This window comes from Capricornis sumatraensis, chromosome 10 (genome assembly GCF_032405125.1).
Source record: "Capricornis sumatraensis isolate serow.1 chromosome 10, serow.2, whole genome shotgun sequence".
Lineage (NCBI taxonomy): Eukaryota > Metazoa > Chordata > Mammalia > Artiodactyla > Bovidae > Capricornis > Capricornis sumatraensis.
The window spans coordinates 20,708,136-20,724,641 of record NC_091078.1 but is presented as its reverse complement, the minus strand read 5'-3'; the positions used below and the strand labels follow the sequence as shown (position 1 = coordinate 20,724,641).

Below are 16,506 nucleotides of genomic sequence, written 5' to 3'. Positions count from 1 at the left end.
CGTGACTACTGGAGAAACCATAGTTTTGACTAGACGGACATTTGTTGGCAAAGTAACGTCTCTGCTTTTTAATAGGTTGTCTAGGTTGGTCATAGCTTTTCTTCAAAGGAGCAAATGTCTTTTAATTTTATGGCTGCAGTCACCATCTGCAGTGATTTGGGGGCCCCCCAAAATAGTCTGTCACTGTTTCCACTGTTTCCCCATCTATTTGGCATGAATTGATGGGACTGGATGCCATGATCTTAGTATTCTGAATGTTGAGCTTTAAGCCAACTTTTTGTACTCTCACTTTCATCAAGACGTTCTTTAGTGGTTCTTCACTTTCTGCCATAAGGGTGGTGTCATCTGCATATCTGAGGTTATTGATATTTCTCCCTGTAATCTCGATTCCAGCTTGTGCTTCATCCAGCCCAGTGTTTCTCACGATGTACTCTGCATATAAATTAAACTTCTGTCCCCTCAAAGTTCTGCCAGTCACAGGAAACAGGAATTACTTGAAGTAAAAAGAAGGGAAGAGGTTATTGTAGGGATATAAGCAGGAATGGGAAACAGAACACAGCCAGGCCCTGCACAGAGAAGGAGAGTAGGGAGCTAGTGATAGCTTACGGTGAACAATGTCGGATTCGTGATCTCCGAAGAAGATTTAGCTTTGGGACCAGGGACCAGGCTTGATCACTCAAGAGCTTTCGTGTAGCAGCGTTTTATTAAAGTGAAAAAGGGACAGAGAAAGCTTCTGACATAGACATCAGAAGGGAGACGGAGCGTGCCCCCCTCGCTAGTGTTAGCAAAGGAGTTATGTACTTTTTCAATTGGTTATTATAGTAAATCAAAAGAATGTCTCAAAGTTGTAAAGATCTTACTAGGCCCACTCCAACAATTTACTTTTTAAGATGACAGGAGTAGAACTAACAATAGAAAGATCTTACCAGACCCACTCCCATAATAAACATTCTAAAATAACAGGATTAGTCAGAAGGTTTTCAAGGAGAAACTGTCCTCAAACAGGATACATTGTTGTTATGTAATTCTTAGTACAGAGTTTGAACTGAGTCCTTTGTTGTGTAATCATCAGTTCTGGGCTTAAAGAAACAAATATTTTATGAGACTAAAACTAAGGAATGTAGAGAAAAAAAAAAGACATTTGTCCTTTTTTCCTCCTTGAGAATTCCAGACCTTTATCTCCTCCTCAAGAGCCCCAGATCCCTCTCTCTCCTCCTCAGGGACCCCGGACTTCTTATCAACCTGCCTAGGAACTGACTGTCTTATTAGGAGCTAGGATCACATACATGGTCAGTCTGGCTTCTATCTGCTGTTCATGCTCCGTGGAGCACCCCCTTGCTTCCTCTTTGCATATCCTCTCCACTCTTCTCTCTTGGAAGCCTCATCAACTCATATCTGGCCCATAATGACATGTCCTTTCACGATTTGTGTCAAGTTCCACTGTTAACTAGGCTTCCCTTGTGGCTCAGCTGGTAAAGAATCTGCTTGCACTGCAGGAGATCTGGGTTCAATCCTGGGACGTTGGGAAGATCCCCTGGAGAACGAAAAGGCTATCCACTCCAGTATTCTGGCCTGGAGAATTCCATGGACTCTCTAGTCCATGGGGTCTCAAAGAGTCAGACACCACTGAGGGACTTTTACTTTCACTTTCTTTTCAATGCTGACTACATCGTTCTCAGCAGCTCCATTCCAAATACCAATTAGCCCATCCTTGCCAGGTGCAGAGGATTTAGGTTTACAGGGAAGAAGAGTCAAATGGATCAAATCACAACTGTGTGTGAAGGCAATTCTCAGAGAAACAAGTTGTGGGTACAGGTAACCCCAGACAATCCATTTGCCATTTTGTAGAGCCTCCTCTTACTATTAGATTTACCTTCAAGTTGCAGAAAGTCCAAAGTAACAGTGAGTTAAATACATGAGGGTTTATTTTTCTATGAAATAAAGGAATTAGAGGGGCTGCTGGGGCTGTTATCAGGGCTCTGTAGTCATTAAGAAGCCAGTCTTTTATCTTCTGCTCTGCCATTTTAACACTGGCTTCTTCTCCAAGAACCCTCATGGTCCAAGATGGATGATGGTGGTCTAGTCATCACGTCTGCATTTCAAGCATCAGAAAGAACAAATGGGTAGAAGTCGTGATATTACTGTCTTTTAAAGGAGTCTTCTAAGGACTCACTCCAAATCATCTGCTTATATTTCACTGGCCAGAACTTAGTCACATGGCATACTAACAATAAAGGAAGTTGGGAAGTGTAGTCTTTAGCTGCACAGGTTGGCTCCAGGAGTAAAACAAATCCCTTCACAAAGGGGAGAATTAAGTACCCAGCCAGCAGTAGGTACCACATGAAATTTTCAATGAATATAAAAATTCTACTAAGTTATGTAGTGACGCCCTCTAAAAATCCAGTCCTCAGCACTATATAATTCTTTAATATGTTTTGCCTTCCTTAACTTTTGTATTAGAGACAAGAATATACGCGTGGATGCTCCCCCCTTCCTCCATTTTTTCTTCCTCCCTCTCTCTCTCATACACATACTCCCTTTGTGAATCCACATGCTTACACACTTTCTTACTGGTTTTAACCTTATTGATGTTAATCTTTTAGGTTTTACATATTGACTCAGCAGTCTTGAGGATACCATTTTCTGCTTGTTCTTCAATTTGCCATTCATATAGAAAACAGAATTCTTATAGATCTTAAAACTGCAAAGGGAAGCTGTCATTTTTAAACACTATCATCAAAACCTAGATAATTTAGACTTTGAAATTTTCAACTTGAATATTAAGCTACCTAAAGAAGTGATTCTTCATCCTGGCTACACCCTAGAATAAAATGTAGAGCTTCTGAAAAATATTTATGCCTTGCACCCCAGCTGAATCATAATCTCTCCACAGCTTATTCTTAGGTACAGCCAGTTGGAAACTACAAGTGTAAAAGTTGGTGAACCTGACTTACAACCCTTTGTCACCCCACCCAGCCCCATATACACATTCCTCCATGGCCAGAAAAACAAGAATAAACATTTAAAGTGGATAAAATGTCAGAGACAAAATGAGAATGTACTGGGAAAATGTATGCTTTGGGGACAAGTGTTTCTCTAGAGCAGTGGTTCTCAGTCTTGGATGCAGGTAAGAACCACCTAGAGGCCTCCTATTCAAAGCACTGGCGTCCCCTTGGGGCCTGATAGAAATACAGGCTCTAGTATTCCACTAGGACCTACTGAACCAGAAGCCCTGGGGGTGGGACCCAGAAATCTATCTATTTAACAAGCCCAACAGAGGATTCTGAAGCTCGCTGAAGTTTAAGAACAATTCACCTACACTTAAAAACTATGCCTGGATCCTTTCCCAGGCCAATTGACTCTCTAGCCAGTGGTGCCTAAATTAGTGAGGTTTGTTTGCCTTTTATGCTCTCTGCACAGCCAGCATGATTACCACTGCCAAAACCACAGCTAAATCTGATTGCAGGGACATATTTACCCAGAATTAGTTATCTTAATCAGTGGTGCCCTGGCAAATGTTTTCATTACCAACAAAGGCAGGGAAGCCCTGACTTGCAGCACTTGCCAATTTTCTCCCACCAGGGATGATTTCAAGTTACTAAAGAAAGATCATTGAACTGGGAATTGGGATGAGATGTGCACAATCTTCTCTCCAGAGCCAATGAGAGCTGGCTCCAGATCACACCGCCCCAATTGTTGTCACCAAAACTGCTTTCAAAGGTACTTGATACAATAGCCCAAGTTTGTTCTGCAGTGCTTGTCATGAAGCCTTGACGTTTTATCTCAACCACTTAAGATCCCTAAGAAATTCTTTCATATTCCAGAACCACAATAAGAAGCAACCTTAACATTTTTGAAACCCATGTTCATTCTTACAAATCTTAAAACTGGTATCTGTAGTTCAGAAACTGAAAAATTTAATAGCCACAATTTGTTGATCACTCAACTGATTTAAGTGATTCATCTACCAATTCTCACAACAATGTGAAGAGAAATTATTTACTCCTTTTTTACTTATGAAGAAATCGGGGTCAAAAAAACCTAGAAACCACCCAGAACCACACACATAATCAGTGGCAGAGCCAGGAGTAGGATCTAAGTCTTTCTGCAGAGGCCATATTCTTGAGCATTAAGCTTTAATTAAGTTGTGACAAAAGAAAAGATATTTTCAGATAACCTGAGAGAGTTGATAATCTACAGAAAGAAAGCTTGGGTATAACCCTGATTTCAGAAATCCTCACAGCAACAAGATGTGAACAGCTGAGCATATAGCAGTTTATGATAGGCTGTTATTTTGAATTAGAGAGGTTGTTCAGGGTTTTGTATACTTTGTAATTAACTTTTCCTTTCTTCTTTCACAGCAATGTGTATCATTATTAAATAGTAAATTCTATAACTACGTTGAATGACAACAACAAATATGTTATCTGTAAATAACCACTCATTATTTGTGTTACATGCATATATAGAAAGATTTTTTTAAGCCCTGAATAGTTCACACTATCTGAGGCATATTTGTACATCCTATAGCACCTAGCAAAGTAAACATACAGAAGATTCAATAAAAGTTTGTTGACTACTAGAACTGACACCTTGCCCTGTTGTAATGAATAAGCAAATTGAGACAGGTGTTTTAAATCCCTTCTGAAACAAGATAGAGCTTAGTAACATTTGGAGAAAAAAAGTCATGTCCAACTCTTTATGACACCATGGACTGCAGCCTACCAGGTTCCTCCGTCCATGGGATTTTCCAGGCAAGAGTACTGGAGGGGGATGCCATTGTCTTCTCCAGAGGACCTTCCTGACCCAGGGATCAAACCCAGGTCTCCTGCATTGCAGCAGATTCTTTATCATCTGAGCCATCGGGGAGGCCTATCAATCAAAAAGACACATTATTCTCAGAATTCTTCCAGAATCTTAGATAATCAAAACAATTTGATGCTGTATCTCATATATCATTATGTTTAAGGTTTGTGACCCTCCAATATACTGCATTAAATTATAAGGGCCAGGATGCTATTTAAAGTCGGACAAAGTTAAAAGCTAGTTCTCGGTTTTCATTCAATGGGAGCTAAAAGAAAATCAGAATCAATCAATATCAAGTGACTTCCTGGCCCCTTTTTTTCATCCCTAGCTTTCTAAGATCACTTAGTTTTCATATACTACTTTTTCTGCTTCCAAACCACAAGAAAATATTTCTGCATCATCATCAGATTAAAATTTACTCAAGAATACAATACACACCTGTCCTGAAAATCACACAATATTGTCTTTATGCTATAGCATTCACAGAATGGGACCTGCCAAATATGAGATCCACTAAAATTGTAAAGGTCTTATATTTTCATGCCATTGGGAAGGTTTAACACCAGCAGAAATAATGTTAATTGTGTATATTTTTCTAAGGATATCTAAGAAAGATATTTCTACTTCTCTTGTTTGCTAAATAAAATGAAAAGGTTTAATTAATTTTATTCTCTCAGCTTAAATACTTACTTCTAAAAGAGGGGAAGAAACTTACTCTGCCAACTAGGGCTAGTACTTCTAAATTCTTAGTTTAATCCAAGATGAGAGTTTTCATAGTTTAACAAAGGATCATACAGTATGTAGCATTTGACAGGAGAAAGTACTTTAATGAAAGTAGAGATTGGTCTTTACTTTGTGAAGTTACTTTTCCATATATTGTGTATCAGAAATGTCAACGAAGGGAAGGGAAAATGCCTTAAACTCCAAGGATTTTTTTAAATCAAGGTTTGGAGAACCTTCTGAGTCGATCTTTTTAAAAATATATAGAGTTTTACTTATTATTTCATTTTTATTGTACTGGGTCTTTGCTGGCGTGCAGGCTTTCCTCTAGCTGCCCTGCGCAGGCTTCTCACTGTGGGAGGGGTGGGGTGGGGCTTTTGTTGTTGTTGCAGAGCACCTGCTCTGGGACACACAGGCTGCAGCAGCTGTGGCCCCGGGGTCCACAGCACAGGCTCAGTAGTTGCTGCCCACGAGTTTAGTTGCCCCACAGCATATGGAATCCTCCCAGATCAGAGATCGAATCCACGTCTCCTGCATCAGCAGGAGGATTCTTTACCACTGAGCCTCCAGACAAGCCCCTGACTTGGTATTGTTGGTGCTGACTTTCCCGATGGTATGAAAATGTAGAACCTTTCATTTTTTATAGATCTCATGTGCAGCAGACAATCTTCTATGTTCCAGGCATCCTTTCAGAGACCATAAACCCATGGTGGTTGAAGCACTGTGGCCTCACTTGTGGCTCCTCCTACGGTTATTTACTCAAGAGGAGAGTCTCCTAAACAGCAAAACTTGACAGCCCTGACAATTTGATGCATGTATAGTATTTAGACATTTGCCATTTTCTTTATTAAAAAATGATTAACTATTTTAAGAGAAAGTATTAGACTGCGGGACTTACGGCAAATCATACGATTCTGTGAGTCAGATTCCTTTAAATAGAGAAAGTGCTCCCAGCTTGATCATCTTCCTTTTTTTAGGCACAAGCCAAGTCTAAGGCAACATTTATAATTATGGTGACCAGATAATCTAGCATTGAAACCATGACATTTTTGAGAGCGAAAGAGCACCAGCAGTAATTATGGCAGGAAAACAGGCATAAAGGAGGATGATCTAGAATGCATCGAAACATATGGTTACCTTACCTATAATGCTTTGTTGTTAGAAGAGGATGAGAAACACCAAGACATATCCAGCTGCTTTGCTAAGGTTTGCTCTAAAATGAAGCAGAGTGACGAATCTAGCACATTTTGGGGGGAACTCAGCCCTCTTTAGTGTTAGTAACTAACATCAGTGTGTAGCTCAACACCTGCTGTCCAGAAGCCCAAGCCTAACCCTAGCCCTAGTTCAGTTCAGTTCAGCCACTCAGTCGTGTCTGACTCTTTGCAACCCCATGGACTGCAGCACACCAGGCCTCCCTGTCCATCACCAACTCCCAGAATTTACTCAAACTCATGTCCATCAGGTCAGTGATGTCATCCAGCCTCATCCTCTGTCATTCCCTCCTCCTCCTGCCTTTAATCTTTCCCAGCATCAGGGTCTTTTCAAATGAGTCAGTTCTTCCCATCAGGTGGCCAGAGTATTGGAGTTTCAGCTTCAGCATCAGTCCCTCCAATGAACATTCAGGATTGATTTCCTTTAGGATGGACTGGTTGGATCTCCTTGCAGTCCAAGGGACTCTCAAGAGTCTTCTCCAGCATCACAGTTCAGAAGCATCAGTTCTTTGGTGCTCAGCTTTCTTTGTAGTCCAACTCTCACATCCATACATGACCACAGGAAAAAGCATAGCTTTGACTAGATGGACCTTTGTTGGCAAAGTAATGTCTCTGCTTTTTAATATGCTGCCTAGGTTGGTCATAACTTTTCTTCCAAGGAGCGTCTTTTAATTTTATGGCCTACCCCTAACCCAGATACTATCTACTCATCTCAGAACTTTGAGCACTCCCAACAAGAGGACCATTGTTTCTATTTCTTCTACCTAATTTATAAACATTCTAAAATGGGGCTGCTGCGTTGCCTAACTCCAAGGTCCCAACACAAAGGACAAAATGTCAATAAATGATGCCTCATGGAGTTGTGCATTGTGGTGGCCTTTCCCTTCTTCCTGGCAATCAAACAGATCTGGAAAGGAGAGAACTCACAAGACACTGATTGGCTGATTGCTGGCCACTCTGGCTGTGCGTTTTTAGCAGATACTGAGTTGACCAAAAAGTTCATTCTGATTTCTGAAAGAACTTTCTGACCAACCGAACGATGAAGAGCCTGGCTGGGCACTTTCTGACGGGTGAGGCGATGGTGACAGTTTCTCTTCTCTCCCCTACTCTTGTTTTGTGTGCAGCGACTCCAGTCAGCTACAACAGCTTCACAACCAAGTTTTACTGGAACAGCATCAGTTGCAAAACCCATCTCCTTCATCTCCTAAGGAGTTTCCTTTCAACATGAGTGTTTTGAACTCCACTACTCTTCCAGCAGTGACAGTGTCCAGCAAGCATGCAAAGGCCCCGCCATCACAGACATTCAGCTTGGCCCGGCCAAAGCACTTCTTCCCCTCTACAAGTACCACCGCAGCCTCCGTGTCCCCTTCCAGCTCTCCAGTGTTCACCCTGAGCAGCACTCCTCAAGCCATGCAGAGGACAGTGAGCAAAGAAAGCCTCTTAGTTACTCACCCCTCGGCTCAAACCAAATCTCTAGGAGGGGGCTCCATCCAAAACGAGCCACTCCCCACTCCAGGTCCAACAGAGCCAGTGCAACTGCCACTCACCTTTTCCATCTCCAGCGGAAACCAGTTTCAGCCCCGCTGTGTGTCCCCAGCTCCTGTCTCTCCCACCAGCCGGATTCAGAACCCAGTGGCTTTCCTCAGCTCCGTTCTGCCTTCTCTCCCTGCCATCCCACCCACCAATGCCATGGGGCTGCCTAAAAGCGCACCATCCATGTAAGTATCTTGAGATTTGAGTCTTTATTGAATTTGTCACAACATTGCTTCTATTTGATGTTTTGGGTTTTTGGCCAAAAGGCATGTGGGATCTTAGCTCTCTGACCAGGGATTGAACCCCCACCTCCTGCATTGGAAGAGTAAGTCTTAACAAGTGGACCACCAGGGAAGTCCCTCAGTGAGGTTTCTTGATGTAAAAGATGTCATTTAAGAAGGGGTCTGCATAAGAATAGCTTAGTCTAGGATAGGCCTCTCAGTTATCACTATCACTTATCCTATATTATCACTATCTTTTCCCTGGTGGCTCAGATGGTAAAGAATCCACCTGAATGCAGGAGACCCAGGTTTGATCCCTGGGTTAGGAAGATCCCCTGGAAGAGGGCATGGCAACCCACTCCAGTATTCCTGCCTGGAGAATCCCATGAACAGAAGAGCCTGGTGGGCTACAGTCTATGGGGTCATAAAGAATCAGACATGCCTGAAGTGACTTAGCATGCACGCATTTTAAATATATTTTTATAATTTAAATACTGAAAACACCTCTATACACAGATTCTTTGCTCAGTGCTCAACTTTTGCACACAAGATGCCCTACGTAAGTGCTTGAGGACTCCTGGTGTATGGTTGTCATTCCAACCACTCTGATTCCTAGGCCTTTGTATCCTGACCAGGGCTTTTCATGAGTGACTTAGGGGTGAATTAATTTTACAGGCCATCCCAGGGACTAATGAAGAAAAATACAAAGTCTTCCCACCCAGTGAGTGATGATTACATCCGTGAAACTAAGAATGCGGTGATTCTAGACTTGGGAAAAAAGATGAATTTCAGTGATGTCAGATCAAACCAGCAGGTAAGACTGTTGGGTTCAGATGACTTATTGGAATTTCATTGTAAGGAATGTAAGTTTGCTTAATTCAGTCCTTAGGTAAGCGGACCTCAATGAAACTGACACTTCCACTTTGGAAGGCAGAGTACAGACTGACCATGGTTTGCGCAGGAAACTTGTCCACATGGATCCACAGTTCTTGATTAGCCTGATAGCTACTTCAGTTTACTTGTTTACATGTGTTTACCTAGAATAGAGTAGGCTAATGAGAGGGACTAGACAGTCTGCCTTCCACTCCAGCAATCCTCTGCTCAGTACTGGCAAACACCATCACATCTTTGAGACATTTCAACATCTGAGCCTTGAGGTGATCTGGACTTGAAGGAACTCTGGAGTTCCAAGCTGTCTTTCCTATGATTCCTTCAACCGTAATGTGCCTGGGGATTGCTCACCAGTTCTTCTCAATCTTTACATTAGGTTAAAGTGTGTGAAACAGCCATTAGCCAGTATCCTGTGGTTCAACCTGTACAACCCCCTGCTTTTTAGTAAGTGTTTACACTGAAAGAGAAAAAGGAAAGTCATATGCAAGCATTATATGAAAGAAACACTATTTTATTTGAGCTAGTTTTTCTTTTTCATCTGCGCCACATAGCATGCAGGATCTTAGTTCCCTGATCAAGGATCAAACCCATGCCCTCTGTAGTGGAAGCACGGAGTTTAAACCATGGATCACCAGGGAAGTCCTGAGCCATTTATTTTTGCTTTCTGTACGGTGGTTATTTTTTAAATGCAGATATATATTTTAATAATTTAACTCTTGGTTTATTTCCTCAGGTAGGAACTGAGTGAAAACTATACGTCAAATATTGTGCAGTCTGTGATATAAGTGACCCTGGAAACAAGGTTCCACACTCCCCTGACCATAAGCTGCTTTCCTTCATGTTTTTAAATCTTACTTCCAGTGGAGCCACTGATATACAGTATTTTACTAGTGTATTATATGTTGGGAAATTCTTACTGAGTGGATTCTTTTGTATATAGTGTTTACAGTACTCAAAACTGGAACTTCCCTGGTGGTCCAACGGTTAAGACTTTGCCTTCCCATGCAGGGGGTGTGGGTTCAATCCCTGGTAGGGGAGATTCACATGCCTCAGGGCCAAGAAACCAAAACATGAAACAGCCAATATTGCAACAAATTCAATAAAGACTTTAAAAATGGTTCACATCAAGTAATATCTTTTTTTAAATGCTCAAAATAATGCTTAAAAATGTTTTTTAAAATTGACTTTAAAGTATTGACTTGAAGCAATTGGAAATATTTAAGCTTGCCATAATCGAGTACACTTTTCATATATCATTTCATCAAATTCATACATACCTGGGAGGCAAATACCAAGGAAACTATTCTTCTCTTCCATCTTCTAGATAGAGAAACTGAGGCACAGCTGTCAAACTGTCAGGTCAGTGGTAGAACAGGAACCAGAGGCCTGGTTTCCAAGACACTCACACGTTTTCCCTGAACCTCTGCAGTCTTTTGCAGTTTTACGACAATTACCTCCAAACCCCATAAACATTGCTCTGTCTAGCACAGATCTGTTTTCCTATAATACTGTCATCACAGTTGTGGTTGTTAATCCTTCTAAGTATCACTGAAATCAGAGCTGTGTTCAGACTGTCTTTTACAGCTCAGACAGGGAGCGATTAGAACCCTGTAAAAATGATACCAAGTCAGCACAGGGTCTGTCTGGTTTTACCTTTATGGTTACTCTGTAGGGAGATTCATGCTAGTCCACTGCCCAACTCAAGGGAAAGTAGGGATTCTCTCTTATCTGAACTGTGAGTACATGTAAACATGAATTTCCATGAGTAGAGTGCTATAAATCCAGTAGAACTCTATTAAACCTCCATCATGAATTAAATTCAAGCCTAACAGCAGGAACTTGGAGTCTCAAAAAGTATCCCCATCTGAAAACTGCGACACATGTCTGTGTTCTTCTGACTATTATTATTCTTAGAGCTGCTGCTGCTAAGTCGCTTCAGTCGTGTCCGACTCTGTGCGACCCCATAGACGGCAGCCCATCAGGCTCCGCCGTCCCTGGGATTCTCCAGGCAAGAACACTGGAGTGGGTTGCCATTTCCTTCTCCAGTGCGTGAAAGTGAAAAGTGAAAGTGAAGTCATTCGGTCGTGTCGGACTCTTCGCGACCCCATGGACTGCAGCCTACCAGGCTCCTCCGTCCATGAGAGTTTCCAGGCAAGAGTACTGGAGTGGGGTGGCAGAATTGATCTTACACAGCATTCCGCGCCAATGAAATGAAATGAAAGCCAAGCTACATAATGCAATTCAGGAAACTAAGGAGCTATTATCTGAGATGGAATGCTTGCATTAGGTTGGTAGATGTTGATCTGAGGAAGTTTTGAGGCCATATTACAATACTGTTTTGTCCACTACTGTCTTGGGAAACAATAGTGAAAAAGTCATGAAGAACTGTCTAAATGTGCTGTGGCCCACTGATGAAGTTAAGAAGAAAATTTGTTTAGAAAAAGTGGAAAAGAATCATAAAGAAACATGAGTATTGACAGCTGTCTATACCTGCATTCTAGGTACATGGGAATATAGCTGATCTATTTTTTTACTCCCACTATTAGCTTTGGACATTTAATGTCTTATTTCAACTTTCATCCTTGACCTCATTTCTCTGGAAACCTCCCCATCTCTTTATTCTGATCCTCCCTCCCATTTTTCAAATGAAAACTTTTAAAAGTGTGGCTCCCAGATACTCCCCTCTATGACAAAGAGGAAACAATATAAGTACCTAATTCTTGCTCTGCCTTTTTTTCCTCTAATCTCCTTCTTCTCTAAGCTCCTTAGTCATTTCTTCTATTTAAATCTTACCTCTTCATCTCTTACCATGAATTCTTTATGAAAATTCTCCCTTGAGCACAAATAAATAATCTTGCCATCTATTTCTTTTCTAATAAGCGTAGCATGTGTCACTGGCCTTACATTTTTCACCGTGGGCATGGTAGGACCCTGAGTGATGGAACAGTGAAGTGTCCCCATGTCATCTGCTGTGGGTCCACCCAGAATGTACTAGTCACAAGCTCCCTGAGAGCTGGAGTCAGGGGAGGAGGGTCTTGCTCATTGCTGCACCCTTGCTGTGTCTGGCCCAGAGTAGGTGCCCAGGGAATATCTGTTGAATTAAGTCACAACTCTGGGATTTATATTAGTTTCAGATAGGATAATGAAACTTTTGACAAAGGAGAAAATTTTGAATTTGTTGCATCTCTATAGAAAATATCTCACTTGACTACAGGGATTCTGATTATACCTAATTATAGATACTATCTACCAGTATAATAATCTTTTAATCAACTGACTGCTGCTGCTGCTGCTAAGTCGCTTCAGTCGTATCCGACCCTGTGTGACCCCATAGACAGCAGCCCACCAGACTCCCCCGTCCCTGGTATTCTCAGGCAAGGACACTGGAGTGGGTTGCCATTTCCTTCTCCAATGCATGAAAGTGAAAAGTGAAAGTGAAGTCGCTCAGTCATGTCTGACTCTTAGCGACTCCATGGATGGCAGCCTACTGACTGCAGCCTACCAGGCTCCTCCGTCCATGGGATTTTCCAGGCAAGAGTACTGGAGTGGGTTGCCATTGCCTTCTCTGAATCAACTGACTAAAGAGATGAAAACTTTAAAAAATAGCAAAATTAAGCAAAGCTCTGGCATTAACTGAAGCTTTAAGGGTAAATCTGTGAATCATTTAGTGATTATTTATTCTTAAAGACAAAATTTGGATTTAAAGTATCTTTAAATACTTTAAAAGGAGGTCTACCTCCTCCACAGTAGAGTCTGTTTTATAGAATGCTGTACCACCAGTGCCTATTCTAGTATTCTAAGAATCTAGCAGTAAGGACAGGGCGGGGGGCTATGAAGCCTGGTTATTTCTATTGAAGGTGGCATGCAGTATTAGATACATGGTAAAAGAAGACATCCTCTGTGTATGTTAAAGTTTATCTGGGAATCTTTGATCTGCTGCCCATACTGTGGGCTGTCCCAGGAACAAAGGAGAATACCTTCTCTAACGCATACAACTTGCTTTAGCACACACTGTACCCAGAGTTGGTTGGGAGCCCTTTGAGCAGGCTCTTCCAGCTGGTTTGATCCTACTTGATTATTTGCCCTGAAGCCCAGATCAGAACCCAGCTCAGGGCACTGACAGTCAGATCATGCCCCATGTTTTGGAAATCCGGAACCTTGGCAATGACATATCTGATTAGAGTACGTCATGACACTGTGGTTCTCAGCAGAAGGAAAGTACTCTCCACCACTCTGACAATTTGAAGGAAATTTCTGCAGATGTGTCCCGGAAACCAAATGCCTAAGTTGTCAAACTATCAGCCTTAAGAGGATTATCTTTAAAGAAAAAAAGAAACAAACCTATATTTTCAAGTGGCATATTATTCTGAAGCAATATTTTGGCTTTTCATTTTCTTTCATAGAGCAACTGAAATTCTGTGCAATTCATTTTCACTTCAGGTCTTTAACATAAGCCTGGAAAGGATGGGCCATATGTCATTGACTTGCTGGCCACACAGACCAGATTTACACAGAAAAATATTCTCTCCTTTGAGCACAGACATCACCTACAAGCAGACTTCACAGAAACTCCTGCTTCTACTCACAAAGGGGACAAGGCAAGGGAAAATGGAGAACAAAGCACAAATCCAGTCCTGGAAATTCAAAGTGCACGGCCACCCACAAGGCGTCAGTAGTACAACCTTTGTGCAGAACAATGCAGAAAGCACATTCAAATTTAACTTAAACATATTGCTTCTTTGCAAATGTCCTTAGAAAACCTGAATCTCATTGGTCACGATTTGGAATGACAACCTTGATTTATGTATAAGAGGAGTAGTTATTCCTGGGATAACCAACTCTCAGGAGCAAAGCACCCCTCCCCTCCTCAAATAAAAACCCTACACTAATTCCTGCTTCGGACATGGCATGCACCTTTGTAAACAGCCCAGTTGTAAAGATATGCTGCTGCAGAAACAGGCCACATACTCCTGCCACACAGTTGCATAGTTTCCTTTTTCCTAAGGATCAACTCCCCAAATATTTTATGAACTCCTTCATAGACATGCCTTGACCTACAGTATTCTTATTTGGTTGTGCATCTGTGACTCATACATTACATCATATAACTGGTACCTTAAACAATTGTATCTTAAATGCAATTTTATTATTTCTCCCATTCTCCTTTTAAATTTATTCAGTGGGGCTAATCCTTCTCCTGCTCCTGGCAACCTCAAATATAAGGTAATCTCAAAACTATTTTGACCACTTTTAGTTCACGTAAGGTTCTATGTTTTCTTTGTTGCAAAATACAAGCTTGATCCAAAACCATGCAATGTCCAATTCCTGTAGTAACTAACACCCTAATCCTTATTCAAGAATAAGACCCCCCACACAAACGCCTCACGTCCAGGGACCCCCTACAAATGGGACATCTAAAACCAGGAAGGAAGTATGGCCAACTTCTCTCTTTTTCGCTCCCTCCATCCCCCATTTCACGAACTGCTGTTCCTGACTTCTGCCTTTGCCAGCCCCAGGGACAAAAGCTGACCCCATGCCGGCTTTCTCTCCTACGTGGTCCACATGTGCATGACAGGAACCATCACAGGTCCTCCGACCTGACACCATGCAGGAGTGTGGGCCACGGAAAGCAGCCATCACTTGCCCACCAATAACCCACCTTGTTTCTCACTCTAGATTCCTTAGGCAGGAGTCAGATACCAACCCACTGGAGGAACAGTAAGTGCCACAAATGAGTCTATTTAATCTTCCTCAATAGCCTGGAGGTGAAACGCAGGTACTCTGGGACTGGAGGTATGAGACAAACATATTATTAGCTCTCTCCAAAGTCATCTCACCGGATCTTCTCCTTCCTGACTGTTTTGTATCTCTGATGAAGAATCTCAGTTATCTAATCTGTCCTTGAAGACCTGCTTTGAGATTTCTGTGACCTCAGTAGAAACTTACAGTTAAGATCTGTTTACAACTGTATCCTCAGTACAAAGTAACAAACAGTATATTTTAGATAACTCACTGAGTGTTCTGTTTTCATTACCTCCCAATTTGTAGTACTGGTAAAATAGTAAATATGTAACCAATAAGTGTACTTTTATAGCAAAACAAAATGTGCATATTTTCATTATGTTGCTTCCATGGTTCCTTTGGTTAAATCAATTCAAACATTAAAAATTCCATAAAATCAGGTCCCAATTTGATAAAATCAAGTTCCTAAAGATTGGAATGCATGGAGACAATGCAGTTTTTATATTCTCAGGCAAGTACTCAAAGCCTTATCTATCAACTATTTGTTCCTGAAGTATACACATAATCATAACTTACCACCATGCACAATAATACTTGTTTGGAAAAATTAATTCATACTTTCAATATAGAAAGCCAGGAACTGACCAGCCCTCACTCATCATGTGGTAGCAGAAGCTGCAGAGAAGGTTCTTTAGTTTGGATCAAGGACTCCACTAAAATAGTGGCTACAGGTGGTAAGGAATGGATTGGGAATCTGGGGACTTAAACAAAACAAGATGAGCTGCCATAGAACCTAGGACCTCTTGCCACCCTCACAAAAAGCCTGGCTTATCCTGAACTCCAGGATCTCATGTGAGGTTAGCAAACTATGAGAATCATTCATTTGACTATTATTTTTAAAATAATAATGCAACTTAGTACCAACCTGACATAGTAAGGGAATAAAATAACTCACTGTTTTTATTCCTAAGCATCCAAAGAATAAACATATCTGTTAAAAGGAAAAATAATACCTATTTAGGAGCATGAATGCAATTCAACAAAGATGAAAAATGTACTCCTCGTGGGATTTTTAAATTGTCAAGAATAGGAAATATTTCAAATTTGTAAGATTAGTTAAGGTATTTATGGAAAATATGTTCATTGTATAGTATTAGGGAGAATAATTTGAAATTGCTGATATTCTAAAACTTTTAATCCTTAAAAAATGGCAATTTCATATAGTTCAAACTAAACAGGTAGATAGCTGGAAGTTTTAAGTATTAACTTAAAAAAAAACTCCCAAGATGTATAAAATAGTCGTAATACTTTTAAACTAAATTAGGTTTCAAATTAGAAGTGAACAATCTTTTACTTTAATTGGTTTGAGTTATCTGATGAAA

General features: G+C 41.1%; 1 protein-coding gene across 2 annotated transcripts in view; it reads left to right on the top strand.

Annotated features, from left to right (window-relative positions):
- MYPN (myopalladin) overlaps positions 1-16,506 on the top strand; it is a 75,165-nt gene that overhangs the window by 42,307 nt on the left and 16,352 nt on the right. For both annotated transcript variants that reach the window (XM_068982358.1, XM_068982359.1), the window contains exons 10-11: positions 7,862-8,455; positions 9,167-9,305. In XM_068982358.1, coding sequence (XP_068838459.1) covers positions 7,862-8,455; positions 9,167-9,305 — 733 coding nt within the window. The remainder of the gene's footprint in view (positions 1-7,861; positions 8,456-9,166; positions 9,306-16,506) is intronic.